Source organism: Peromyscus leucopus, chromosome 8a (assembly GCF_004664715.2).
Source record: "Peromyscus leucopus breed LL Stock chromosome 8a, UCI_PerLeu_2.1, whole genome shotgun sequence".
Classification (NCBI taxonomy): domain Eukaryota; kingdom Metazoa; phylum Chordata; class Mammalia; order Rodentia; family Cricetidae; genus Peromyscus; species Peromyscus leucopus.
The window spans coordinates 8484579-8512077 of NC_051085.1; the positions used below are offsets into that span (position 1 = coordinate 8484579).

General features: G+C 47.7%; 1 protein-coding gene across 2 annotated transcripts; it reads right to left on the minus strand.

The window, feature by feature from the left end:
* Positions 1 to 1078: 1078 nt before the first annotated feature.
* Positions 1079 to 20513, minus strand: Ddo (D-aspartate oxidase). Of its 2 annotated transcripts, XM_028890251.2 has the most exons (5): positions 20149 to 20512; positions 18145 to 18319; positions 16685 to 16793; positions 12930 to 13106; positions 1079 to 1871 (listed from the first exon to the last, which is right to left on the minus strand). In XM_028890251.2, the coding sequence occupies exons 2-5, from the start codon at positions 18314 to 18316 to the stop codon at positions 1304 to 1306; spliced, it is 1026 nt and encodes a 341-aa protein (XP_028746084.1). In that variant the 5' UTR covers positions 18317 to 18319; positions 20149 to 20512; the 3' UTR covers positions 1079 to 1303. The 2 variants fall into 2 exon arrangements, with proteins under 2 accessions (XP_028746084.1, XP_028746085.1); XM_028890252.2 differs by lacking the exons at positions 16685 to 16793; positions 18145 to 18319 and having other exon boundaries at positions 20149 to 20513.
* Between the last annotated feature and the right edge of the window lie 6986 nt (positions 20514 to 27499).

The window sequence follows — 27499 nt, forward strand, 5'->3', positions numbered from 1 at the left end:
GACTGTTCCGTCTCCATTAGCAAATTAGCTTTCTGGTTGCATAGACTACTCCATCTTCAACAATGCTCATTGGCCGTGCAGTCAACCAGCTCGCGATCATTTGTGGTAATGAAAGAGGCAGCCTAGGTGACTGTCGGGGTAAATCCCTGTTGTCAGCTTGACAAGATGGGAGACTGCGTAGGCGAGTACTAAACCACCCCTGTGGGTGGGGCTGAGGGTAGATACAGATGGCCTAATCACTGACTGAATCCAGTGATGAATTCAAGAATGAACTATTGGGAGAAGGGAGAAGTTCAGGAAGTGAGGAGCTGGTTGGAGGGGGTAGACACCTGGGGTGCGGGGAGAGGCTGTCTCTGGCCCCACCCCTTCCTGCTGCTTCTCCGCTCTGCTTTCTTTCTTTCTTTTCTTTCTTTCTTTCTTTCTTTCTTTCTTTCTTTCTTTCTTTCTTTCTTTCTTTTTTTTGAGACAGTTTCTCTGTGTACTTTGTGCCTTTCCCGGGACTCACTTGGTAGCCCAGGCTGGCCTCGAACTCACAGAGATCCTGCCTTGCAGGCGTGAGTGGAACAGCTTGTCCTGAAGGTCCCTCCCTGGCGTGATGGACCAAAACAATGAGCAAAGTATTTCTTTAGGTTGTTTCCGCTAAGCGTTTGGTCCCAGAAACAACGGAACACACGCAGTGACAGACACGCAGCTGCTCCTAAACTGGTGCCCCTTCCATAGGCCCCTCCCCCTCCATCTTCTGCTGTCATTACCTGCGGGGCAGAGGGAAGGGAGCTGCTGTGACTGCAGTCAGGGCTCAGGGCTGCCAATAACCACGCTTTGCCTTCAGCTAAACACAGGAGGCCCGGACTGTATGCGCTTATCTTACTTGGGATGACAATACTTCCTTGGTTGGCTCTATGACCTGAGAGGATCGTGCACAGCTCTACAACTGACGGGAATACAAGTGTTTCCAACACCTTGTCTCCTCTTACGGGTTTATGAGCTAAAGATACAAAAATCCCTATCATTTACATCATTCATACAAATGATCCTTGGCATTAGATCCTTCCCAAATGTTACCCTATATAACAAGTGCTTTTTTTAATAACACATATTTTGACAAAAACGGAGCTTTGTGCCCTGCATCATTAGTGGCAAGCTTTCTAAGACTACGGCTATGTGTTGCATGATTTCTAATTTAGAAAACAAAGAAGGTCAAATTCAACTTTCAAGCAGCGGAGACGTTATGAGGACCGTGATGGACCTCACACTGTGCGTTGGCCAATATCACCCGGGGTTATCTGCTGTCGTCTGGTGTCAACTACAGTTTTGACACAGTAGCTGGGGTCCTGAGAGTATGGATCCATTCCATCACCAGCCTGGTGGCTTCCAGAGCAGAGCCCCAGTGCACTGAGACGCCCCCACTCCCGTGGCCATAGTTGTGGACCACAGGCAGCCTCTGTCCCCCTCGGACTAGCATCTCCTTCTGCAGGCGCACCCCTGGCCGGCTGGGCCTCAGACCCACTTTCTCTTTTATGTTAGAGGCTCTGCGGAGGGAGGGCTCCAGAGCGCAGCATCGAGAGAAAATCTCTCTGCTAAGTTCCGCATCTGGGGATAGATTCCAGTCTCCTTTGTGTCTGGTGCCTCCCAGGGTGACGTAGGATGTGCCAGGATAAACGTAGGTCAGACCACTCCCATCTCGGATGAAATGCTTCACCCAGGGGGCCTGTGCCTGGAGCACTTGGCCCCTTACAGGGGAAATCGTGGAGTCTCCCACCAGCTGCCGGCTTCCCAGGCCCGAGCAATTGACCACGAGGTCAAAGGATGGCCGCAGCTCCCACAGGTCTTCTATTCTCCTGGTGAGCAGCAGACCTCCACGTTCCTTTAGCCTGGGACAGAAAGACAGGGGTGAGCCATAGCCACCTCTCACCCACTTCCCAGAAATGAAGGTCAGGACCACAAAAGCAGCAACAAGCTCTCGGAGCTCCAGGGCTCACAGCATCACAGTCTAGCTCCATCCTCAGCCGATGGAGACTCCTAGGGTTCATCCTAAATGGAAACCTACTTTGGAAATCCAAAACAAAGAAAATCGTATGTCTTGCTCTTAAAACATTTTGCAGAGTTCCTATATCTAGATGTGAAATAAATACCAAATTGACCTGTACTTTAAACACCCAAGCACTTCCTGTTCAGATACTACTGCCTCCACATGGCCTCACACCTTGTTAATTTGTGCATTCGTTTTTGTGTAAGTCAGCTCGCTCTGGTAGACAGCTGCTGTCTCTGTCTCTCTCTCTCTCTCTCTCTCTCTCTAGATATATATATACATATCTTTCTCATCTCTCTCTCACACACACTCAGAGGGAGGCGATGGGAGGAGAGTTTTCACAAAAGGAAGAAAACATACAACTGATGGATTAATGACAGCTTTGGGGGGGCGGCAAATACTTCAATAATGGGAAGGAATGGCTTATCAAGCTTTGTAATCATTGTTGGATTGAGAATGATATATACAGCCTAAAACCTCACCACTTGGGCCATTTTTAAGTGTACAGCTCAGTAGCGTGTTGTAAGTGGCAATAGGTAAGCTCACACTGTCGCACGACCACTCATCCCAGCAACTCTCTTTATCTTGAATGTAGCAATTCTGTAGCCATTTAAAAAAATAAATAACTCTGGCAATCTTGTCATCTTAATCCTATAATCTTGTAATCCTATCATCGTATTCCTAGGTTCCTTACCGGATACAGGGGATTTAACATAAGAGACTCCTGGCAGCTCTGTCCAACAGACACAGGTTGGTCATCTAGAGGCAGAGCATTGCTAAGAGGGGCGAAAATATTGTAAGACACGGTGCCCTTCCTCGAGGGCCAGAAAAAGAGCTTGGAGACAGTGTAGATGGCTGTCAGGGAGAAGCTTTGACACACAGATACAGATGTGTGCGTGCACGCACGCACGCACGCACGCACGCACGCGCTCGTGTGTACACACCCACTGGCACCATCTCAGGGGAACTCTGGCAAATACAGTGACACCCCAGAGGTGTCCGTCTCCTTGTCTGCTGTCACTCAAGCACATCCCAGAGAGAGACTATGGGGAGACGAGCCTGACAACAGAGACAGAGGTTTGGGTGTCTGTGCGCCCCCCACCTCCGCCTCAGACTTCGGAAGTGCCCACGCTAGTTCTCAGTACACCTCCCTTCCATGCCAGATCAACAACAGCTTCATGAGAAGGAAAACAGAAGAAAAGTCAGAAACTTCTGGACACAGCACAAAGACATGGCCGGAAGGTGTACCGATGGCAGAGTTCCACCCCTGATTTTAACTCCACAGGAAAACGCTCCGACATTCTACCCCACTTCCTAGCCGGGAAGTTCAGCTGAAACTTGCATTGAGGTCTGGGAGGACCTGGCCTTTGGACGCTGGTCCCCAGTTCTGGAAAACGCCACGAGTGGAGAAGAGCATCACTGCTGGCTGCATCACAGGCCGAGAGCAGCTCGGCTTTTGTGAGTGGAGTTTTGTCTTCACAGCTCAGCAGATGGGTCCTGCTGTCCGAGCCCCAGCCCCTGGCCCGCCACCACCCCCCCACTGGAGGGACGGCTCCCATAGTACCGCTGAGCAATGTGAAGGACAGCCGGGACCTCTGGCTTGGATTCATGTATTATATATTAAATATTTACAGAAGGTCCAGCTGTGCTAAGCCCTCATAATTTGAACGTGGAGTGTTCTTTCCATTCAGTCCAAGAGGTTGTTTCAAGCACTAATTTTCACTCTATGTATCCTTGCTTGTTATTCAGAAAACCAGTGGAAGGCTGTGGCATTTACCTGCGGCAAGAAAACCAAAGACTCTGGCAAAGGCTATCTACAGAGGACCACAAACAACCAATGAAAACCTCTAGTATGACAGAGAGACTAAAAGGAATGAGAACATAAGTTTCCACTCTCTCCTTGGAACAGCTGGAGTGGATGTACACTAACAATCACTGGATGTACACTAACAATCATTGGATGTACACTAACAATCACTGGATGTACACTAACAATCACTGGATGTACACTAACAATCACTGGATGTACACTAAAACAAAATACACTAACAATCACTGGATGTACACTAACAATCATGGATGTACACTAACAATCATGGATGTAAAAAACAATGACACTAACAATCATTGGATGTACACTAACAATCATTGGATGTACACTAACAATCATTGGATGTACACTAACAATCACTGATGTACACTAACAATCATGGATTACAAACAACAATACATAAATATAACAAACAATCACTGATGTACACTAACAATCACTGGATGTACACTAACAATCATTGGATGTACACTAACAATCACTGGATGTACACTAACAATCACTGGATGTACACTAACAATCACTGGATGTACACTAACAATCACTGGATGTACACTAACAATCACTGGATGTACACTAACAATCACTGGATGTACACTAACAATCACTGGATGTACACTAACAATCACTGGATGTACACTAACAGTCACTGGATGTATACTAACAATCACTGATGTACACTAACAATCACTGGATGTATACTAACAATCACTGATGTACACTAACAATCACTGGATGTACACTAACAATCACTGGATGTACACTAACAATCACTGGATGTACACTAACAATCACTGGATGTACACTAACAATCATGATGTACACTAACAATCACTGGATGTACACTAACAATCATGATTACACTAAACAATCACTAGAATGTACACTAACAATCATGAAGTAACAACAATCATGGATGTACACTAACAATCATGATGTACATAACAATCATGGATTACACTAACAATCACTGGATGTACACTAACAATCATGATGTACACTAACAATCACTGGATGTACACTAACAATCACTGGATGTACACTAACAATCACTGGATGTACACTAACAATCACTGATGTACACTAACAATCACTGGATGTACACTAACAATCATTGGATGTACACTAACAATCATTGGATGTACACTAACAATCACTGGATGTACACTAACATGAATGTACACTAACAATCACTGGATGTACACTAACAATCACTGGATGTACACTAACAATCACTGGATGTACACTAACAATCACTGGATGTACACTAACAATCATTGGATGTACACTAACAGTCACTGGATGTACACTAACAATCATTGAATGTACACTAACAATCATTGGATGTACACTAACAATCACTGGATGTACACTAACAATCATTGATGTACACTAACAATCACTGGATGTACACTAACAATCATTGGATGTACACTAGCAATCATTGGATGTACACTAGCAATCATTGGATGTACACTAACAATCACTGGATGTACACTAACAATCATTGGATGTACACTAGCAATCACTGGATGTACACTAACATGTAGTAAGTAGTATTTGCTCTTCCCATGACCTTGGGCTATAGGGCCTGAAGGAGGCGGTACTTCCTGCCACTGTACATGACCTCTTATAAGGGAAGGGAGAAAGGTCACATGCCCCTTCTCCCTGCTCCTGGCTGAGAGGTGGATTTGCTCCTGGTCAGATCAGAGGACAACTTCAGCTGTCTACTCTGTTCTGTATTTGTGAGTGTATTTCCTCAGTTTACATCTTAATAAATTCTGCTGCCCATTTAATAGACTCACGTGGATTGATCATAATACTAACAGACCGTGTTTTTTAAGGTGAAATAATTCTCTCAGGCCGAACACTGCCAAAAGAAGAGGAAACTGGTGTATTGTGGCAGCACTAACCAGCACTCTGTTCTGGGTCTGTGATGTTTAGGAAATAAACACCGCCACGGAAAGACAGAGTGAAAAGAATCTGAGTCATGAGGTGGGGAGGAGGGCTGGGGGAACGTCTTCTCCCAGCAGCTGTTATGAACTGCACAAGCCTGGGCCCATCCACATTTCACCATGGCTGAGGAGGGCTCGGGAGACCCCACCCTTCCCTCTGTAGCTACGGGAGGAGGAGGAGGTACTGTTTATCCCAGAGGTGCAGCCACTGATAATTTTCCCGTTTTCTAGAAAGGAAATAACCCCAACCCAGGTTCTGCAAGTAACCCTAATTAAACTCAATGGGTCACAGAAAAGAAAAAGGGAAAATACACAAAAGTAGGACAGGAGCTGTCTGGAAAGAAGGATGTTTAGGTTTTGTTTGCTTGTTTTAGCTTTTGTTGCCTGGACACAAGCTGGAGTTATCTGAAAAGAGCAAACCTCAATAGAGAAGATGTCCCCATTAGATTGGCCAGTTGGCAGGCCTGTGGGCCCTTTCTTGAGTGACATTGATGTGGGAAGGCCCACCCAACTGTGGTTGGACACACACACACACACACACACACACACACACACACACACACACACTCAACAGGTGGTCCTGGTTTGTATAAGAAAGCAGGCTGAGCAAGCCATGGGGAGCAAGCCAGTAAGCAGCTCCCCTCCATGGCCTCTGCATTAGCTCTGGCCTCCAGGATCCTGCCTCCAGGTTCCTGCCCCACTTGAGTTCCTGTCTTGACTTCCCTCCACGATAGACTGTGGTCAGAACACAAAAGCCTAGAACCCCCCTTTCCTGCCCGAGGCGCTTTGGTCTTGGTCATGTGGTTTTACCAGAGCAATAGAAGGCAAATGGGAGAAAAGGGTTTTAACAGAGGAGGGAGGGAGATGAGAGGGAGCAAGGAGGACACACACGGACACACACACACACACACACACACACACACGAAGCTGTCAAAGAAGAAAAGAAAGCAAGCACCAAGGAGAGACCTTTGGGAAGTGGGGCCGTCTTCCCCTCACTTTTCCCATAACTTTGTCAAGCCAGTCAACTCCTCCAAGTGTTTACCCTTCCCTTCCTCCATATTGCCGCCCTCGTCAGGTCACTGTGGAAAGGAAAGGAAACAACATCTGGACCAGGGCCGACAAATGTGTGACGCACCACAACATCTGGACCAGGGCCGACAAATGTGTGACGCACCACAACATCTGGACCAGGGCTGACAAATGGGTGACGCACCAAAGCTGCAGTTGCTCATTTTCCTAGAAAACTAAGAAGGATCAAGGGTCTGTCACACGTCTATAGAACACAAGCCCCGCTCTGTGACCTGTGGGTAGGTGTGCTCCACGTCTCCGTGTCACTTATTTTTAACTGTGACCACTTAGACTCTTTAGAGGTTTTAACTGGCTCGTCTCTTGAACACTGTCTTGGTTTTGTTTTTATTTAATGGACCGAAGGTTCCACATGCTAGTCTTTGAACACTATGTCCTGTGCTCAACCGTTCTAATTGGAACTCAGGGTTATTCTTTCTAATTCTGGGAAATAAGTGAACTTACCAGCCTTAAGATTCATGCAAATTTCTTAAATTCACTGAACTTATTTCCTTAACTATAGCCTAGGGATAAGAGCGTGCCCGGCTCAAAGAGAAGTTAGGTCTGTGTGGGAATTCAATAAAAGCAAATGTTCTTTTCTATTTCAACAGCCCTCACTTGGGAGCTGTGAAAAAAGCCCAACATGTCACTGGACATGAGGTGGGTGATGTATGGCTGGGCTTTTGGAAGGCCCAGCCAGGCTTGCTGTGCCAGGTCCCTCTTGGACCTCTTTCCCAGGAAGAAACCTGCTGCGCATGCCCAGAGACAGGTCACCCAGTGCAGTTTCAGCGTGAGTGTCTGGTGCTGCTCACCCATCACTTTATATCTCAGGCAGTACTTCAAGCCTGACCCCTGTGTAGAGGAGGAAACAGTATCCAGATACTAACTCAGATGACCGGGTGCCTAGAAGTTTGCTTTTACAACCATATGAAGCTGCTATTACAGCAGCTGGGGAGACCGGCTAGGGACAGAAGATGCTCGATCACTTTCCTCTAAAGATTCTGGCAGAGAGCGAGACCCCTCTTTGCAAGGAGAGCGCACCCCAGTCCCATAATCCACGAGAAGTCGGAAGCTCCGTTAACTAAAGAGCACTTAGCGGGAAGAACAGGCACTGCTGGGGGCAGGGGTGGGGGGGGTGGGGGGGACAGGGACCTTTGGGTGGGGTACAGGGCAGGAGGGAGGGCACAGCCCAGGGAAGAGGCAAGCTAACCCCACAGAGCTACCAGCTATGCCCTGGGACCCACTCACCTGGAATCAACTCACTGAAACACATCCGAATGGTTTGAGAAGAACTTAATGAATAGAAAATGAGGAACAATAACTTTTTTTTTTTTTTTTTTTTTTTTTTTACATTTTTGTTTGTTTGTTTTTTCGAGATGGGGTTTCTATGTGTAGTTTTGGTGCCTGTCCTGAATCTCTCTCTGCAGACCAGGTCGGCCTTGAACTCACAGAGATCGCCTGGCTCTGCCTCCTGAGTGCTGGGATTAAAGGCGTGCGCCACCACTGCCCCCTGGCCGACAATAGGTATATTTAATCACTTAAAATTCAGATGGTTTCTAAGCTGCCAATCACACCTTTGAGACACACAATACATTATTTTGAGAATGTTATCCAAATGTTACCCTCTGCATTGCAGAGCTACAAAGTGAAAACTCCTATTGCAGATGTACTCTGCTCTGAAGAGAAGGTAAAAGTCTTTCGGCTACACCTCCGCAGACTATATGCCCTGGAAACTTCTGTGCCTTGGCCAAGAGGAAGGAGGCTGGGACTGTGCCCATGCCCAGCTGGCATCTCAGACATCTGAGCATCTTCCCTCAGGGTGCGGGCACCAATTCCAAAACGTGGAGGAGGCTGGAGGCAGAGCAGGGCTGCCTGGAGTTGGGGTTCAGAACTGAATATGCCCACCCTTACAGGAGTGAAGACAATCTAGAGACATTTGTGCCTCTCATTTCAGCTATCAGACTAATGAAAAATGGATCCCAAGAAATTGAGATTTCCCTGGGAATCCCATGCTGGGAGAAGGCTGAGGCCCTGGTGTCAGGCATGGGGTGCTGGATGTCTCCTGGAAAGAGGTTCTAAGCAGCTCTGACTGGTTAGCCCACCTTGCCATGAAGACCAGAGGAGGACACAGTGGAGGGAGGCAGACCACACCCTGACCAGAGCTGTTCGCCTACACGTACCTCTGGCCTTCGACTTGAACCCAACCCTAATTTCAGCACCCTGGAGGTGGATCTGGTTCTGGGGGGGTGGACTAGACCTCTTTGATTTTCCTCACAATGTGGCTAGACTGAATAACGCTCCTTTTCCTGCTTCTCGCTGTCACCTGTGTGTGTGATTGGCTTATGGAGGATGGGGCCAAACCTGGCTTACTAGGGCCTCCCAGGAGCTCTGATCCTAACAGTTCTGGTATCTGAAGGAGGCATCTCTCTTGGTATGGAGTCAGCTCTCCTCTTACCCTAGAATGCGTAGAGGTGACTCTGGTGGGGGGGTGGGTCTCCAAAGTCAATTCAAATGAGTTTTTAGTCACCACATGAAAACAGATTGGAGTAGGGAGGTGAGACCCAGCAAGGGGCTTGGAAGCCACGTTGAAGATGAAGAGCGTCTGAAATGAAGAGAGGTAGGAATGGCCAGGACTGGGATCAAGGACGGAGACGTCACTAGAGAGTTATATTGGAATTATTATATATGCATTGCTAGCCGGCCTTCAAATGGAATCTCAGCTCTCAACCCAAAGAATGACACCTTACCATCAGAGATCAAAAAACCAACTTTGTTCAGTCAGTTTGCTCAAAAACAACAAGAAGAAAAAGAAGACTAGTTTAAATTTCACTTGGCAAGTCAGATGCATACGCATTTACAGGGGAAACCTAGTTTCTTCATAGCAACGCTTCCTGTCACTATGCCCAACATAAGTTCCCATAGTTAGAGCTTTAAAACAGATTTTAGGTTTACAAAGCCACCAAATGCATATGGTCTAATTCTGCCCTGACCACATCTCTTGTCTGCCGACTGTTGCCCTCACGAACACCCTCACAGTGAACTGCATGCTACTGCACACTTCTCTGAGTGTCCACCCCAGGCTGGACTCCGTGAATACATAAGATCACTCCAGGACACACCAGGCATCATGTGTAAGACAGCCTCTGGTCCCTTGGAGGAGCGTATATGGATGTGGTCCAGGGCGTTTACAGGCAGACGGTCCTAAAGGGGCGCGGCCATGCTCCCTTAGTCCATAGAGGAGGTGTTGAGGAAGAAAATGCAGCCAGGAAGATGCCTTAGAGCATCTTAATAAAAATACTCCATGGCCATTGCACCCACACACCCTTCTTCATCTGTCCCATACAAGCCTTAGCACCACCATCAGGAAACGTATCTCTATACCTTTGACAGTGTCCTCTCCCTTTGTCCTTGCCCACCCATGAAGAAACCACCAGTGAACACACTCAGCTCTGTGCTGGAGCCCTACAGTCTCACACTTCTCTGACCAGGCACTGGAGAACAGATGGAGGACAGGGCAACCCCTAAAGCGGTGATTCTCAACCTTCCTAATACCGTGACCCTTTAATACAGTTCCTCATGGTGTGGTGACCCCCAAACATAACATGAGTTCGTTGCTACTTCATAACTGTCATTTTGCTCCTGTTACAAATCATAATGCAAATATCTGATGTGCAGGATGTCTGGTACAGGACCCCCAAGGGTTGAGAACCACTGCCCTAAGGGATACTTCAGAGGGGAGGTGATGTTCTAATAGGCCCATGTGTGCTGGACAGGAGGAGCAAGACTCTTCCACACAAGAAGAGGCCCTTGCAAGTTAGACAGGCATAAAACTGGGAGAGCTTATCCCCTGGGTGATGTGCCATGCAGGAGAGTCTGTCCCCTGGGTGATGTGCCATGCAGGAGGGCCTGTCCCCTGGGTGATGTGCCATGCAGGAGAGTCTGTCCCCTGGGTGATGTTAATGCAGGAGAGCCTGTCCCCTGGGTGCTGTGTAATGCAGGAGAGCCTATCCCCTGGGTGATGTGGAATGCAGGCATGCAGGAGGGTCTGTCCCCTGGGTGATGTTAATGCAGGAGAGACTGTCCCCTGGGTGATGTGCCATGCAGGAGAGTCTGTCCCCTGGGTGCTGGGCCATGCAGGAGGGCCTGTCCCCTGGGTGATGTGGAATGCAGGCATGCAGGAGATTCTGTCCCCTGGGTGATGTGCCATGCAGGAGGGCCGGTCCCCTGGTGATGTGCCAGGCAGGAGAGCCTGTCCCCTGGGTGCTGTGTAATGCAGGAGAGACTGTCCCCTGGGTGATGTGCCAGGTAGGAGAGTCTGTCCCCTGGGTGATGTGCCAGGCAGGAGAACATTTCTAACTTCCTAGAAAGTCAGAAGAGTCAGGCATGGGGAGAACACAAAGATCATGAGCAAAACTAGAGGAAGCAAGGCCTGCCCAGAAAAAGCAATGGAGATGTATCTCAGTGTGGGCAGGGAGGTCCATGCTGTGTTCTGCGTGGGCCTCCTCGGGGCCAAGGGACAAGGCCTGGCATCCTGGAAAGAAATCAGCCCATCTAAGTTATAGGCCTCTAGCTTTGAAAGGCACCGCCAGGCTTTCTAGACGTCATCAATACAGGGCGGCTCTGACCCCTTCAGGATAATTTATTTAGGTAGACTGCTTGGCAGGAGACCTATTGCCTCTATGATTCACTTCCTGGGATGGCAAGCCAAAAAGCAGCCAAGCGTGTGGCTTTACTGTCTGAGGATATAAAATAGTACCTGCACGGGTGATTAAGCCTCGCAGGGCTCTTTGTGTGCTGGGTCATTTTAGACACTAAGGGCCATGTTTGAGAAGGAGATGATCTTTTCTGTTCTTGGGGGGGAAAAATTAACGGTCTAAGTTGTAATAAAATGATCTATTTTTCCTGGGTTGATGTAACATCCTAGCAGGCGCTGAGGCTGAGGCCATTGCTACATGGCCTGCCGGGAGGAATGTTCCCTTCTGAATGAGGACACAGAAGGCTGAGCGCTCACACTGTGGGGAAGAGGCGTAGGAGGAAACAGAACAGGCCCAAGTGGAAGGAACAGCAGGGATTGTGTGGCTGCCCATCTGGGTCTGCCCAGCCCACAGAGTGAGCCCCAGATGTCCTGTTCCCTCACGTGACACCGTCCCGCCTCCCACCAGCCTGAAGGGCTCCTCTTGGGCTGCGACAAGGCCTTGCCCAAGCCTTTCATGGAAGAAGACGGGGTAGGTAGCCTTCATCATCCACCATATTGGCCACCTGGCCAGATGCCAGGCTCATTAAGTAGATTGAAAAACAAAACAAAAAGAAAAGTGAATGTCAAAATATCTCTGGTCCCAAACATTTCAGATAAAGGTTACTGACCCTGTACCCAGATTTGGGTATTGTCAGGGCTTATGTTCCACAAGCCCTCAACCCATGCAATGGGTGAGCAAACCGGCAAGAGATGGATCGATGTGTCTCAAGCCAAGACACTCTTGCCGTGTATTCTAAGAGGCTGGGGACAGAAAGTGCTGAAAACCAAGCCAAAACAAAAGGTTCAAGGACTGGATTTTAAGAAAGCAATTACATACTTTAGATAAGCCCTCAATTTTAATGTTCTTATTCATAACCAAATTAATAATAGGCATAGTAATAATAATAATAATACGATAATAATAATAAGCTATTCTCACTGAAAATAAGAAAAAAGGAAAAACAATTTATGATAAATGTAAGATTTTTCTCTTCCAAAGAACTAAAGCTGTAAATGCATTATCTCAATGCCTCCATTTTCCAAATGAGGAAACTAAGATTTCAATAACTGGCTTTTCTTGGAGGGAATGGGGACAAATGAGACACCTAGTTACCGTGAGTGTGGTGTGGACTTGGTCCTTGACACACGTACACTCTCCAGAGGCTTCCACAGAGTCCTGGCCATTCGTTTGTGAGCAGCAAGACAATACAAGAGAGCCCCGAGGAGCCCCAGAGAGCCCCAGAGTGTTTTATGAACCGCTGTGCAATAATTTATCACCATGTCAAACGGGAAGACGGGAACATTTCAACCGACCTTTTCTCCAGCCATGGGAGGTAGACAGAAGTCTCGCACTTCAGAGTTGTAAAAGCCTGACCAAACACATACTGAGGGAATCGCTTCAGCTCAGCCTCTGCCATCCTTCGAAATCCCAGAACGACATCAGCCCAGAAAGGCACCTCTTCGGTGGGGACACTCCGAAATACCTGCCAACTGATGCACAAGAAGCAGAAGATGCTCCTTAAATGTTGTGAAATCTTGTAGTTTTCATAAAGTCCATATAAAATTCCCTAAAGCGTTTTAAAACTTCACTTCCTATAAACACAGAAGAAAAGATCGATTCTTCCACTCTCTTGGGTTCAGATAACCTGAGTAGCCAGAGTTCAGATGTTTACGGCTGAAGGAGTCAGACATGTAAAGCATTCGCAGGGTTGGGAGTTTCCTCAGTGGTAGAGCTCCCAGCTGGCACGCACCACGTCAGATTTTCAATCCACAGCATGACAAAAGAGAAATAGTGTGTCTTTTTAAATCTTCAATTAATTTAATTTTATCTGAAATGTTTTTGCCATGACTTCCTCATGTTGACTATGAATTTTACCTAAATAGATTTAATTGACTTTTCTGAAATGTTTTTACCATTTTTTTCTATTTTCAAGTGACTACATATTTTTGAGGAAAGTTTTTAATGTTTTACACAATATTTCATATAAAGAAAAAAAGGAAAAATATAAGAAATTCAAGGTTACCCTTGATTTTGAACATGATATCTTAGTTGTAGGATTTTGCTTGCTTGCTTTTGAGACAGTCACTTGGCTGTCCTGGAACTCACTATAACCCAGGCTTCGACTCACCGTGATCCTCCTGCCTCAGCCTCTTGAGTGCTGGGATTAAAAGTGTGTGTCACCATACCAAGATAATTGGAAGGAAGATGTGTGACTTTTAAGTCAAGTTCTAGGCTATTAAGTTAGGAATCACCAGAGGAACCTGTTGGGGGCCACAGCACAATGGGGGAGGATGAGTCTGCAGTGGTATTAGTGGTCAATGAGAAGCCTATCATGCTGGATGAATCTTATCAAAGTACATTGCATGAAATTTTCCAAGAATTGATAAAATAATTTTTAAAAAACTTTAGATACATAAAAAAGAGAAGAAGAAGCCTGTAACACACTGCCAATAGTGGCGACACATTTGGACTTTTTAAGTACTGGGATGCTTCCATGAGCAATTGGCAATCATCCTTACTCTAACGCATCAAGACAGAAATCTGCATGCTGAAGATGTGGTTGCTAACATACCAGAGTTTGTGTCTTTAAGTAGAACAATTCACCCAAAGCAGACCCTGGGAAGGTAGAAGTGTTGTTTGGGCGTGGCAAGTCTTCCTCCTCCTCATTATGCATACCCTGCCTGGGCTATGTGGCCCTCCTCCACAACTTTGCCCCCTCCCCTCCCCCCACAGCAGTACCCAACTCTAAAATGTTAACTAAGAAGCCTCCCTGATCCCTACTTCCCCATACCATACCAGTAACTTTTTTTTTTTCCATTTTTTGAGATGGGGGTCTCTCTATGTAGCCCTGGCTGTCCTGGAACTCACTATGTAGACCAGGCTGGCACAGAACTCACTGAGATCCACCTGCCTCTGCATCCCAAGTGTTGAGATCAAGGGTGAGCGCCACCGCCACCCAGTTGAACAATTAAATCCCATCAAATCTCTTTTTAATCATTTCTCAAATCCATCGACTCTACCTCCACACTACCCACGTACGCACTCTCATCCCTTTCCGCCAGTTTAGTCTCTACAGACAGATAAAATGCCTTTGCAATGAACAGTTACCTCACTGTGTCAAATACCCCAGTGGCTGCTCAATACTGTGGGTTTCAATACACCACAGTCACCTGAGACTACTCAGTGTGGGGGCTGTCCTCTCTGTCTGGGCCTGTCTCCTCTGAGCCCACCCTCTCTCTGTCCCTTTACCTGTACTAACTTACGCTCATCTTGAGGGCCTCAGAGAAATCACTTTTTGCTACATGGATTCTGATGAGTTTCTGGAGCAAGTTTCTTCTCCAGACACATGTCTCCACAGCTCTCTATACTCCAGCCCCTGGTACCAGATGCCCCATCAGTAACTTGTAAGATTTAGGACATTCCCAACAGGCCACAAACACTGGTCTGTAAAATTCACTTAACACATGTTTATTAAGCATTTACTATATGTAAAAGTCTTCATTGCCATATCTCTAAGACCTAGAAGACCAGGTATAGAGAGTGCTACCAAAACTCATTTCGAAGGAATTAGTTGAAGATTAAAGTTATATCAAAGATACACAAGATATTTGTAAAGCTTTAATTTTAAAATGAAAGAATATTGGAATATGTTTGTTTCTAAAAATTACTTAGAGACAACACTGATGAATTCCTATTGGTTTTTGGAACAAGTTCAGCATGACCATAACTTGAACCATGAACACCATGCTTCAATATGGCTCAGAAGCTAACCTTAGAGACAAAGACTAGGTCCTGCCATTAAAAAAAAAGAAGTCCATGGCTTGATGTTTAAGCAAAACCTGCTTCTTTGGGTAGGGACTTTGGAAAAGTAAGGATGTCACCATCCATCCTGGTGATTACATGGTGAGGGAAGGTGTCTTAGTCAGGATTTCTATTGCTGTGAAGAGACAAAATGATCACAGCAACTCTTATAAAGGAAAGCATTTCATTGGGGCTGGCTTACAGTTTCAGAGGTTTAGTCCGTAATTATCATCACGGCAGGACATGGCAGCGTGTAGGCAGACATGGTGCTGGAGAAGGAGCCGAGAGTTCTACATCCAGTTCCTCAGGCAGCAAGAAGAGAGAGACACACTAGGTCTGGCTTGAGCTTCTGGGACCTCAAAGCCCACCCCAGTGAGACACTTCCTCCAACAAGGCCACACCTCCTAATAGTGCCACTCCCTATGGGCCTCTGGGACCATTTTGATTCAATCCACCCCCAGAAGGCAAGAAGAGAAAGATCAGAAATCCTTCTGATATAAGTATGCACTTAGAAGAGGTGTCCACGGAGCCTGGAGCATTTTTTTCTCCTGCTGCTTTTTGAAAAATGTTTGTAAACTTATTTATTGTATGTATCTGCATGTGTACCTGCATGCCTTTCTGTGCACTTCATTCAGGCAGGACAAGAGCCCACAGAGGCCAGAGGGGACACCAGATCTCCTCCAACTAGAGTTACAGGTGGTTATGAGTCATCACGTGGGTTCTGGGAGCTGAACCCAGGTCCTCTGTGAGAACAGAAAATGTCCTTAACCACTGAGCCATCTCTCCAGTTCCAAGACTGGTACTTTTAAAATAGTCTCGATGGCACAAGGATGGAATAGCAGTTGGAAACATCATAAAAGGGAAGCGTCACCTGCTCTTCAGAAGGCTAGCATAGAGGACAAACATGTTTTGTCATTTGGTGCCACAGAGACCCAAATTAAAGATGCTAAAACACTTGGTAGTCTCTACTTAAGAGGATGTAGGACAAAATTATCATGTTTTAAGTGCTGTTTGTGTCAGAAATGTTAAATGGGGCTGATTCTCAAACCTCACTTAAGTATGCATTGCGTCTAAATCAGGTATTAACATACAGAAAGGTATTAAGCATTTCAGAAACACTGTATTCCAAATGGCACTTCAAGAGACATAGTGTTTCTCAAGTTTTCTGAAGCTGTTTCTAAGTCCTCCCTCTTACAACTACATTCTGCTGATCTCTGGGATCTGCCTGTGCTGTCCTAATTCTACAACTTTGGATTCCTTTTCTTACCCAGACACCAGGTGAACACCCGCGTCTGCAGCTTCTGCAGACTCGGCGATTGCAGACAAGTGCCGGAAGGTCTCTGTAAACCACTGCTTCTGCGTGGGCACAGGCGTGTCTGTGTAGTCGTGGAGAGAAGTGAAGGGCACAGAGAGGAAATGATCATGACGCAATCGTCAGGGAGGAGCACTCAGACCGAACGCACCGAGGTTTCAACGTCCATGCGTCTGTCTGACCCACTTTTTTTTTTCATTTTTCTTTATTAAGGAATTTTCTACTCACTCTACATACCACCCACAGTTCCCACCTCCTCCCCCTTGCACCCCCTAGCTCTCCCTCCCAAGCCACCCCACATCCCCACATCCACCAAATCAAAGTCTTCCATGGGGAGTCAGCAGAGCCCGGCACACTGAGCCTAGCATTGGCCCACTCTTGTAATGATTCGCTGATAGAGAGGAAGCAGGCTAGGCAGGGCAGCCGGACATGGGAGTCAGAAGCATACAAGGTATATGCCCAAGATGCCAGCCAGCGCAGGAATGAGTGTGTGACTCGGAAATCCAGCCAGGCACATTGTTGGGACAACAGAAAGAACTGAGAGACTCCTTAATTGACCCTAGGTCAATAAAGACGTATTAGTAGCAAGACTTTTAAATGAATCACTGGTTATAAAACCAATAAATATTCCTTTGATAGTGAATAAACATTGTCATCAATGAAAAGTGTGCCTGTGTGAATGCAACAGTCTTCCAAAATTGCAGACAGGCTGCTTGCTTAGAGACAAAGAAGAAATAATAATTGTACTGCAGAATTATGTTAGACCTCAATGGACTGTCCTCCAAGGACCTATGTCAGTGTGGAGAGATGATTTAATACACATCCCTATGTTCCTACCCCTGAACCCTAAACACGGAATAGTGGCTAAGAGCCACATGCTACAGAAATCATCCCCAAATACCAGACAACTCCAAATCAACTGCGGATTGAGCAAGCATGGTGGCCTAATTCATATTCAAGTGCTGGGCAAACGAAACTACAGCAGCCAGAGTGGCAGGAATAATTGCAAATGCAGATGGGTGGATGGCTCTGTGCACTGTTTTGAGCTCTGTGAATATCAGCCCACTTAATCCTCACAAGAGCCTACGGAATAGGCATAGAGCATATTTATTGCTAATGCTGGTCTCAATCATGTCTACGGCAGAAGTCTGGGGGACAGAGCAAAGCCTTCCTCTAGCAACAGCAGAAAGATGGAGAAGCTGATCCAGGACACCAAGGCTCTCAGCCACAGAGAGAACAGAGGTCCCTGTGATTTGGATGACCTCTCAGAAGAAGAGGAAGCCTCCTTTAAAGATGCCCCAGGGACACCAGACAGCCTTCAGGATCCCTCACTCATGCCTGGTATAAGCGAGAGAACTCTGAGCAGTGGTCACAAGAATGTAAAATTAGCACTTGCAAATACACCCACCTCTCACCTGGATAAGTGTGAGGAATAAGCATCCCAGCAGCTACGTTGCTGGTGGTATCGGGAGTGAACTTGTCTGAGATGACTGTAACAGAGCATCGGGGGACCAGCTGGGAAATGCACACGGCCGTTGACAGCCCTATCACGCCAGCTCCGACGACTGCGATGCGCACCGTGTCCATGGCCTGAGGGCGGGGGCGGTGGGGGGGGGGAGTGCAAACTGGCCACCTTGTTTAGGGAATCATTCTGCCCAGATGAATTCCGAGCCTACATTTCTTTCCTTGCGTCAGGCAGCCAGAGTTAAGACTTCCTTCTGAGGTTCCCGTGGGTGAAGCCCAGCAACTCTTTGAACTTATTCCGTTCAATAATAGTGTGCGCAATGAGGTCTTTATAAACATTAGCTACCAAAACAAAACCAGCCTAGCTTTGCCTGCCCCCGCTCACCACCAGTAATCACGTGGCATTTGGGGGGCAGATTTCTAGTCATTGTGCGCATGCCTGAACTTTTCCCCTATGGGCACATCCTAGCGAGTGCTGGTGAGGTGATCCAGGCCTGGAAAGCTGCTGAGCTGTGACCTCTGCTCCTAGGACCCGCCGGGGAGCAGACACAGAGGCACCAACCCACAGCATTTGCGCACATCTGTTTTGAATGATAGCATCGGGGAGAGTCTGAGTGACTGAAGCCATAGCCTCTTTTCTCATCTCCATGCTCTCTGGAAACCAGTGCCCCCGCCCTTCCCACCTTCCTGACGCCCATCACTGGCTCCTCCTACACTTCATAACTCTGGGTCTGAACCACCCTATCCCGGACAGCATATTTTCAAAATAAGGAGAGCCGGGCTCCTGGCTGGACTGCGCCATGGATGGTTCTGTAACATGAAGGAATGGCCATGGTCTTCGAGCCTCCATGCTCTCATCCGAAGATAAGACCAAATGAATTCTTACCCTCTTAAGTGGGAAATGAGAGGCCATGGAGGCTGTCTCCCAAACAGGCCTCTTGTGGGAGGGTATAGGGGAAACGTAGGCATCAGATGCCTGTGTCCGGCACCCGAAGGCGGACATCTTGTGTGGGAGGTAAAGAGGGTGGCAAAGATTTCAGTGTCCTCCCCTGGAAGCCTCTCTACCTGCCTTCATTTCTGTCTTGCTATATCTGCTCCCTGCCCAGCTCCCTCTGTCTGGCTCAATTCCAAACTAAGGAGAGATTAAAATATATGTGTGCATGTATTTTTTTTTTGTGTGTGTGTGTGTGTGTACACACATATAACAATCATTCTAGTTAGTCATTGCCACTTTGGGGGGCAAAGTATTAATACCCAGCCAGCTGTTCAGGCTGTCAGCATAAAAGCCTGTCCTTGGCACAATCCCTTCGTGCAAAGAGCAATAGCCGGGCGTAAGGTCGGGTGGAATCAACCATGACAGATGTCATGTGGTCTGGCTCTGGATGGTTCTCTGCCTGCTCCCTCACTCTATATGACTCCGACTCTATGAGTCCCTGAAGCCTTTCAGGGAGGTTGAATGTGTGCTGTTTCTATTACTAAGCTCTGTGTGTGTGTGTGTGTGTGTGTGTGTGTGTGTGTGTGTGCAGGCGAGCTGAGACGCCAGCTGTGTGTGTGTGTGTGTGTGTGTGTGTGTGTGTTTCTGAGCAGGCAAGCTGAGACGCCAGCCAGCCAGAGCTGAGGGAAAACAAGAGGCACAGGACAATGCAGCAGGGAAGGCCGGAGGAGCAAAGTCCTGGCCGTGTTCCCAGAGGGTGTAATAGCAGCCAGCCAGCCATGCCCTTACCAGCCCGCTATTCCACGGCGGCTTTGCCCGCCCAGCAGCTTTCTCCATAGCTCTAATAAGTTAACACAAGGGTGAGAGCAACCTGTGGCTGGGAATAACCAGCTGCCGGGTGGGGGAAGGAGAGCCAGAAAGATAAGAATCGATCTCTGGCCCCAGTCCCACCAAGACACACCCCCAAGCTCCCAGAGTGCAGACAGAATGACCCCCGAGTCAAAAGTGGGGGTTCAGATACCTGTCTCTGAGAAGGCCGTCTCGTATCTCCCCGGCGGAGGCCCTGGCACCAACACCTGTTTCCAGTGACCGGTTAGCCTAGTTTCCTACGACACAGGGAAAACAGAACTCCTTCCCACTGGGGAAATTAAGAAGGGCGTTCTCTCTGAGCTTCCTCTCCATTGGCCCATCCAACTGTGTCGGCCTCTGCCCAGGAGAGAAGAGCAGGCAAGCTCTGTGGGGCCCCCGCTCTGCCAAGCCTGTGAGGGAAGGCTCGTCCTCCACCGCCTGTCTTTGTCTGGCTTCCGGGCACTTCAGCTTGCCACCAGCCTGGAGTTTCTCCAGCTGATCTGTTGGTGTGGTAAATAACGGTGGCCCGTCTGGCTTCCAAAAAGTTCCGGCTAGAACCAAACGCCTGTTTCCTCGTTGCGCTGTCCAGCATCGTCTGCCATCTACCGTTAGGTGCCTGGCTCTGCTGGGCAGCTGCTGAGGGTGAGATGCCTTGCAGGGTGCAAGGCCGTGAAATGCTGTTGACAGTTGCAATGACAGCCTGGTGACCCCTGGAAACATTCAGAAAATAAGTTGGGGGGACCAAATATTTACAGAAAGGAAGCAGTATTTGCTGAGCATCAACTGTGTGCAAAGCACTGACCATTTTAAAGTCGCTTGTTTCTAGAGAAGCAATTCAAAGTATCACGGTAGTGATAATAATATATTTTAAAGATTTATTTTGTATTTAAATTGCTACAGTCTTGGAGGGGTGTGGGTACATGAGTGCAGTGCTCACTGAGGCCAGAAGAGGGCATCAGATCCCCTGGAGCTGGAGTCACTGGTGGTTGTGTGCCACCTGATCTACATAGGTTCTGGCAACTGAACTCTGGTCCACGGGAAGAGCAACAAGTGTTCTTAACTGCTGAGCCATTTCTCCAGCCCAAATAATATTTAACTTAATAATATTAACTACATCGATATATTAATAGGAAATTTAGCATGACCCATGTGTGTGACACCATGTGACACTGCTATCCTGAGACGAGACAGGCACTAAAAACGCCCTCCTCACTCTGTAGACATATAAACTGAGGCTCCAAGACAGCGAGGAAAGGCCCAGGGTCTCTTGTGTGAAAGGCGAGTCTGAGCAGCAGACTCCCGGCTCAGGCTCCCAACCAGAGCAGGCTCCCAACCAGAGCAGGCTCCCAACCAGAGCAGTCACTGTCTTATCTCACTGTCTTATCTCAAGTCAGTCAGCTGACTTCTGAGTCTGTTTCCCCACCTGAAAATGGTGAGAAAGAAGATTCCCTTTGCAAGTTGCCATGAGCTCAGCTAGGCAAGATTCTACACACAGCAGTCTAGGTATCAAAGGGGAAAAGATGGTATATCCCCTGTCCATACCATAGTCCCAGTCACTCACCGTGGAAGACTTCCACGGTTTTTCTCCACACTCACACACCTGGCAACCACTACAGCAGACTCTCCATCAGACGCCTCATCCAGTGCAGCATGATTCTCACCCAGTTCAATTCAATTCTGGCACCTTCTACCTAGAGATGGCACCAGAGGCCCACAGGTTGAGAGCTCAGTCCTTAAGACTTGCCCCTTATCCAATTTCAGATGCCAATCTCAATTCTATCAATAGCACCACAAATCTGGGGTTCTGCAGCACTCATTCAAGGTCAATTGAGTTACTACAGCACCTCACAGAACTCTGGTATGAAGGTTGTCGAGGAAGAGCTAGCAGGAAGCAGCTGACCCTGTCCTTAGATTTCCATAGATGTGACTTTGGTCACTGAGGATCTGTTCTCCCTTCCCAGGAGACCAAGGGAGGATGCTGAGAGTCTCTACCTTCCAATCATGCCTTGGTCTTTTCTGTGACCAGGCTCTTTCATGAAGGAGGCCCTCGTTCACAAGTCAGGGCATCCCTATACAAAAGACGCTCCTGTCACTCCAGGTTCTAAGGTGTTTTAGGAGTGATCCGAAACTGAGAATAAAAAGCAGATGTAGACTGCATGGTACCCCAGGCGATACCGACATTTTATTGAGAGTAGCTATAGAATCAGGAAATGCTTACAGCGCAGTTCCTCTGTCGCTGGACACTGCAGAGGCTTTACGAGATTTGAGGAATTCCGGGATGCTGTTCGTCTTCCTGTAGTATCAGGTAGAGTAAGACAGGCCTCTACAAACAGCACAAACATGGGTGCCTTGCAGGCTCAGGGGAGGAGAAGGAATGTAGGAAGACCCCAAGAACCACCAAGACCAGAGGAACAAAAAAAAAAAAAAAAAAAAAAGGAAGAGAGAGATATCAGGTGGGGGATGGTGTGACGGGGCAGAGGCCAGAAACTTGCACAGTGAACCACAGAGAGAATGTGTTGCCCAACCAAAGAGTGTGTGCTGCCCGAGGAAAGACACGGAAGTACCTGAGGACCAGGAGGAAAGAGAGGGGTGCTTGGGCAGTGTGGCAGGAGCGGTCTGTGGAAGGGCTGGCATTCAAACGCATTGGAATCCATGGGAGGCACCTCCCCTGCCCTGGCCAGGGCTCTGCTGTCCTTTAAAGGTCAAGAAAAGGAAGCATGCACCACACTAAAATCCCTTTGTTTTCTTCATGTAGAGCAGTAGCAATGTGACTTGAGTAACTGGTCATCCGATAAACTGATGAGAAAACCTGTTAACATACAGTTGAGAGTGGGTGTCAGAACCCCGAGGGACCATCTGGTGAGATCTGCTGTGAGAACTTTTCCAGTGCATGGCTGAGGTCCAAGACTTAAAGGACTTGCTCCCTGAACGATGTAGAATAGGGCATGGAGCTGACGGGCCATGATTAGCCTCCAAGTATTACCGAGACAATGGATATTCATCTTCCAAGTATAAAATCAAAAGTCTGCACATATTAAGAAATGCCCAAGCCGTGCATGGTGGTGCATGACTTTAATCCCAGCACTTGGCAGGCAGAGGCAGATGGATCTCTGAGTTCAAGGTCACCCTGGTCTATAGAGCAAGTTCCAGGACAGCTGGGGCTGCACAGAAAACAAAACAAAACAAAACCTGTCTTAAAACACTCAAGAAAAGAAGAAGATGAAAGAAAGAAAAAGAAAAGAGAGGAAGGAAGGAAGGAAGGAAGGAAGGAAGGAAGGAAGGAAGGAAGGAAGGAAGGAAGGAAGGAAGGCCGTGCAACAAAGTAAAAGTATGAAGGTTTAGTGCTTGATGAATATTTGTGAACTTTTATAATGAAAGACCTGGATTCTCTCCTATTAAATTAAATTATCTTCCTTCTTAATTAAAAATACTTATCAATGTTGCTAAATATAAGGTTCACATATAAAAATTAATTGAATTCCCTCCAAGTATGGTTGTTCATGTCTGTAATGTAGTACGTGGGAGGTAGAGGCAGGATCATGAGTCAGGCACTTAGTGAGTTTGAAGCCAGCATGGGCTACATTAAACTCCATCTTAAGAGACAAAATAAATACATCAAATCAATCAAATTATTTCCTGTCAGCCATGTGCAGTTAGAAATGCCAATATTAGAAACCTGGGCAGTTTAAATTGTCACAAAAATTTACATCCAGGAATGAATACAACCAAATATTATTGGTTTTAGCTCCGTTCCTCTACCTGCAAATTTTATTTTTTTTAACAGATGAAAAAGATTCCAATGTGTACATGGACTACATTTTCATTATCTATTCATCAGCTGAGGAATACCTAGGCTGTTCCCTGGCTATTGTGACCAAAGCCACATTGAACATGGGTGTGTAAGTATCTCCATAGTAAGATACAGACTTCTCTGAGGGTCTGCCCAAAGTGGAACAGCTGGACCTGCTGTTAGATCTATATCTAGCTTTTTGAGGACCCTCCATTCTGATTTTCACAGCGGCCACACCAGTCTGCACTCCCACCAATGGTGAACAGGTGTGTCTCCCTTCCCCCACATCTGTGCCTACATTTGTTGTTACTCGGTTTTTTGTTTGTTTTGTTTAAGGGAATGGGATAGTTTAGTTTTTTGTTTTTTATTTTAGCCATTCTGATTGGGGCAAGATGAAATCTCAAAGTGGTTTTAATTTTTCACTTACCTTATGGTTGTGAATGTTGAATATTTTTAAAAATAGTTTTTAGCTGGTTGTACTTCTTTTGGGAACTCTGTATTTAGTTACATGCCCTATTTTAAAACTGGGCTGTCTTCCTGATGTTTAGAATTCTTTTGCACATTCTAGAGACTAACAGTATCAGATGTACGGCTGGTTAACATTTTCCCACCCTTTAGTCATCTCTTTACTTAAGGACAGTGCCCTTTGCTACTCAGAAGCTTCTTGGTCTCATAGGCCCCATTTGCCAATTGTTGGTACCAATTCCTGCGCTGCTGGAGTCTGATTCAGAAAGTCATTATCTACGCCTACAGCTTGAAGTGGATCCTATGTTTGAATCAACTTGGCGTAGTCATAGAGGTCGGGAAAGTTAGGAGCCATTGCGGGTACTTCAAGGGAGGGGTACAGGACCCAATGACATGGAGAAGAGTAAGGGAGGTTAAGTGAGGACAGGAAATACACAGGGGCGCGGAGAGGAAACTCACACTGAAGACCTTGGGGAAAGCCATGTGGAAACTGACGACTGCAGACTCTTCACAGAGTCCATAAACGCAGTTCATTAAGAGTTTAAACTGAGTTTCACGCTGACGGGTGGATAATGCCCTCTCACATACCATAGGCTGTTAAACAAAAGGCCCAGTTCCAGCTACGGTTACTTTTTTTTTTTTAATTAACTTTCACCGATTCCCTGAGGCCCTCAGATCATGCACCTCAATCCTACCCATCTCCTCACCCACCCATGCCCACATCTGCCCTGAAAGCTGTGGTGCTTCACACTCTAGTCCCGTCGTCACCGGCAAGCGCCCGCTGCCATGCTCACCGATCTGGCTCCAGGCCCCTGTCCTCTGCCACACCATCAGCAAGGGGCTCTCGCCTGCCCTCACCCCCCACCCCCCGTGCTGTGGAGCCCCACAGCCCTGCTTCCTTCCACAGGTTCCTACCCCTCTCCTGCTCCAACTGCTCACAGATGAGGCGGATGTTGGGGTGGGCCAACCCACAGCCCCAGTCCTGGGCCTGGGTGTCAGCTGGGACTGGTCTGCCCACCAGCTTCCCCCTATTGTCTACAGCCCCACGCACCCCCTGGGCAGGCTCTCCAGGACTGCCTTGGCCAGTCCACCCCTCGCAGCCTGCAGCAAGGCAGCCTGTCACAAGGAGCAGGGCCAGCTCTTCTCTCGGGGCCCCCTCCATCCAGATCACCCACACTCACAGCACCAGGGTCAGTCCGCTCCACTGTCTTCCCCAGTCAAGGTCAGAGCCTCTCTCCCACTGGCTGTAGGGGGCTTACCTCTTTTTGAATAGTTGATCCACAGGGTCCCGTAGACCACTTCAAACATTATGGGCTATTGCTTTCCCTTGCCCTCCAGAACTTTAAGACTCTATTGCTAGAGACACCACATAATTGAGTCAGGAAATGGAGAAGTTAAGTCAGTACCAATCTGGAAGCTTCATCCCTACTGGCTAGCATTCGTGCTGCTTAGAGGGTGCTATCTATGCTCACTCCTGGGGGAGAAAAATAACCAACAGTCTCACCTAGCTGTGAACCTGCAAGCTACAGTAACACTGGCCTGGAAAGATGTCTATTGGTACAACAGTAGCAAAAATGTTATGGCTGTAACCAACCACTAATTAGATTCAATCCCATTACACAAGACGGAGCTCATGCCTGGTACTGTTAACTGGGCCAGAAACCCATGGCTGTATATAGATCTAGACCCTAGAGAAGAACCTTCCATTGCTATTCTACTGAATGGAAATGCTATTAAACTGCTCCTGTGTTCTTATCTTTTTTATTATTATTATTCTATGTGTTTTTCACATCATGTATCTTGATCCCATTCATTCCCTGCCCCTTCACATCTGCCCTCCGCCCCCACATCCCTCCCAAATAAAACAAAATTTTAAGAGAAAAAAAATTTAAGAAAATAAAATGAGAAAAATAAAAAGAAGGGAAGGAATTAAAAATCTCGTCCTGGAAGCTTCAGTGCAACCCAACAAGTCATGCCATATACCCCTTTGTCCATATATCTCTACTTGCAAAAATTCATTGCGAAGAGTCATTGGTCTGGTTCGAGGCCCTGGTCTCCATTATATGTTCCATACTGGGCCTCCACTAGGACTCTTCCTGGACATCCCGCTGGGGCCCTGTGTTATGGAGATCCTGCAGCTTTGGGTCTGTGGGTCAGGTCCCTCCCTGTGCTCCAGCAGATCATAGATGTGGTGGATGCTGGGTTATCCACCAGTCTTCCTTGACAGCTGTGTTTGGTCCACCAGATGGGAAATGGGACAGCTCTCTCACGGTCACAGAGTCAGGGTTGACTCTTCCACACCTGTGCTAACAGAGTTGGCTCTACTGTACTGCCCTGGCGGGATGTGGGGCCGAGTGCTGCAGCTGGTGGGGGTCAGGGACAACTCTCGTTCCTGCCCCAGGCATTGATGGGGGGGGACATCTCTCCCCAGCCCATTAGGCTCTGCAGCAGATGAGGGGTGGGGCTAGGTCTCCCTTGCTCACGTCCTCAGGGCCAGCTCACCTGTGCTCTCATCCACAGGGTCATCCCTGCTGGGCTGCTGCCCAGATAGAGTGCAGGACTCGCTTTCCCACGCTGGTCAAGGGGTCAGCTCCCTCACCATCTCAGCCTGCTCCCTTCCTGTCTTCACCTCTTCAGATAAGCCTCTGTCCACAGGATCTGAATCTCTCTCTCTCTCTTCTCTTTCTCTCTCTCTCTCTCCCCTCCCTCTCTCTCCTCTTCCCCTCCCCCCTCATAAAACACCACACCACACCTCTGCTCACTCCCATAGTGCCCTGGTGCTGCAAGATACCGGGTAGGCCTGTGTTTTCTCCTTGGAACCAGCGGTGGGCAGCCCAGGCCTGCCTGTGGGTCTCCCTGTCTCACTCAGGTCGCTGTGACTCTGGGCTGGGCCATGCTTCCTCATCACAAGGAGATCATTGTAGTGCCCAACCGCCCAGTGCCATGGGCAGGCTCCTGGTTGTTGCGTTTGGCTGCTTTCGGTCTACCCTGGCCACATGGCATGGGGTGGGGCCTTGGCTGGAGTTCCACGGTGGGCCAGGGTTAGAACCCCATGTCCCTGCTGGGCTGTGTTGTGACCGTTGCCGATTCAAGCCTGGATTGGGCCAGAGGCTCCCACTTGAACAGAGGTCCCACAGAGCTGAGAGTCTGGGGGGCACCTTCTATATCCATCCCCGATTCAGGCCCAGGTTGGGCCAGTAGCTCATGTTCTTATTTTTATAGCCATAGATTAGTGCATCTCTCAACCCTTACCTGAGACACTTCTTTT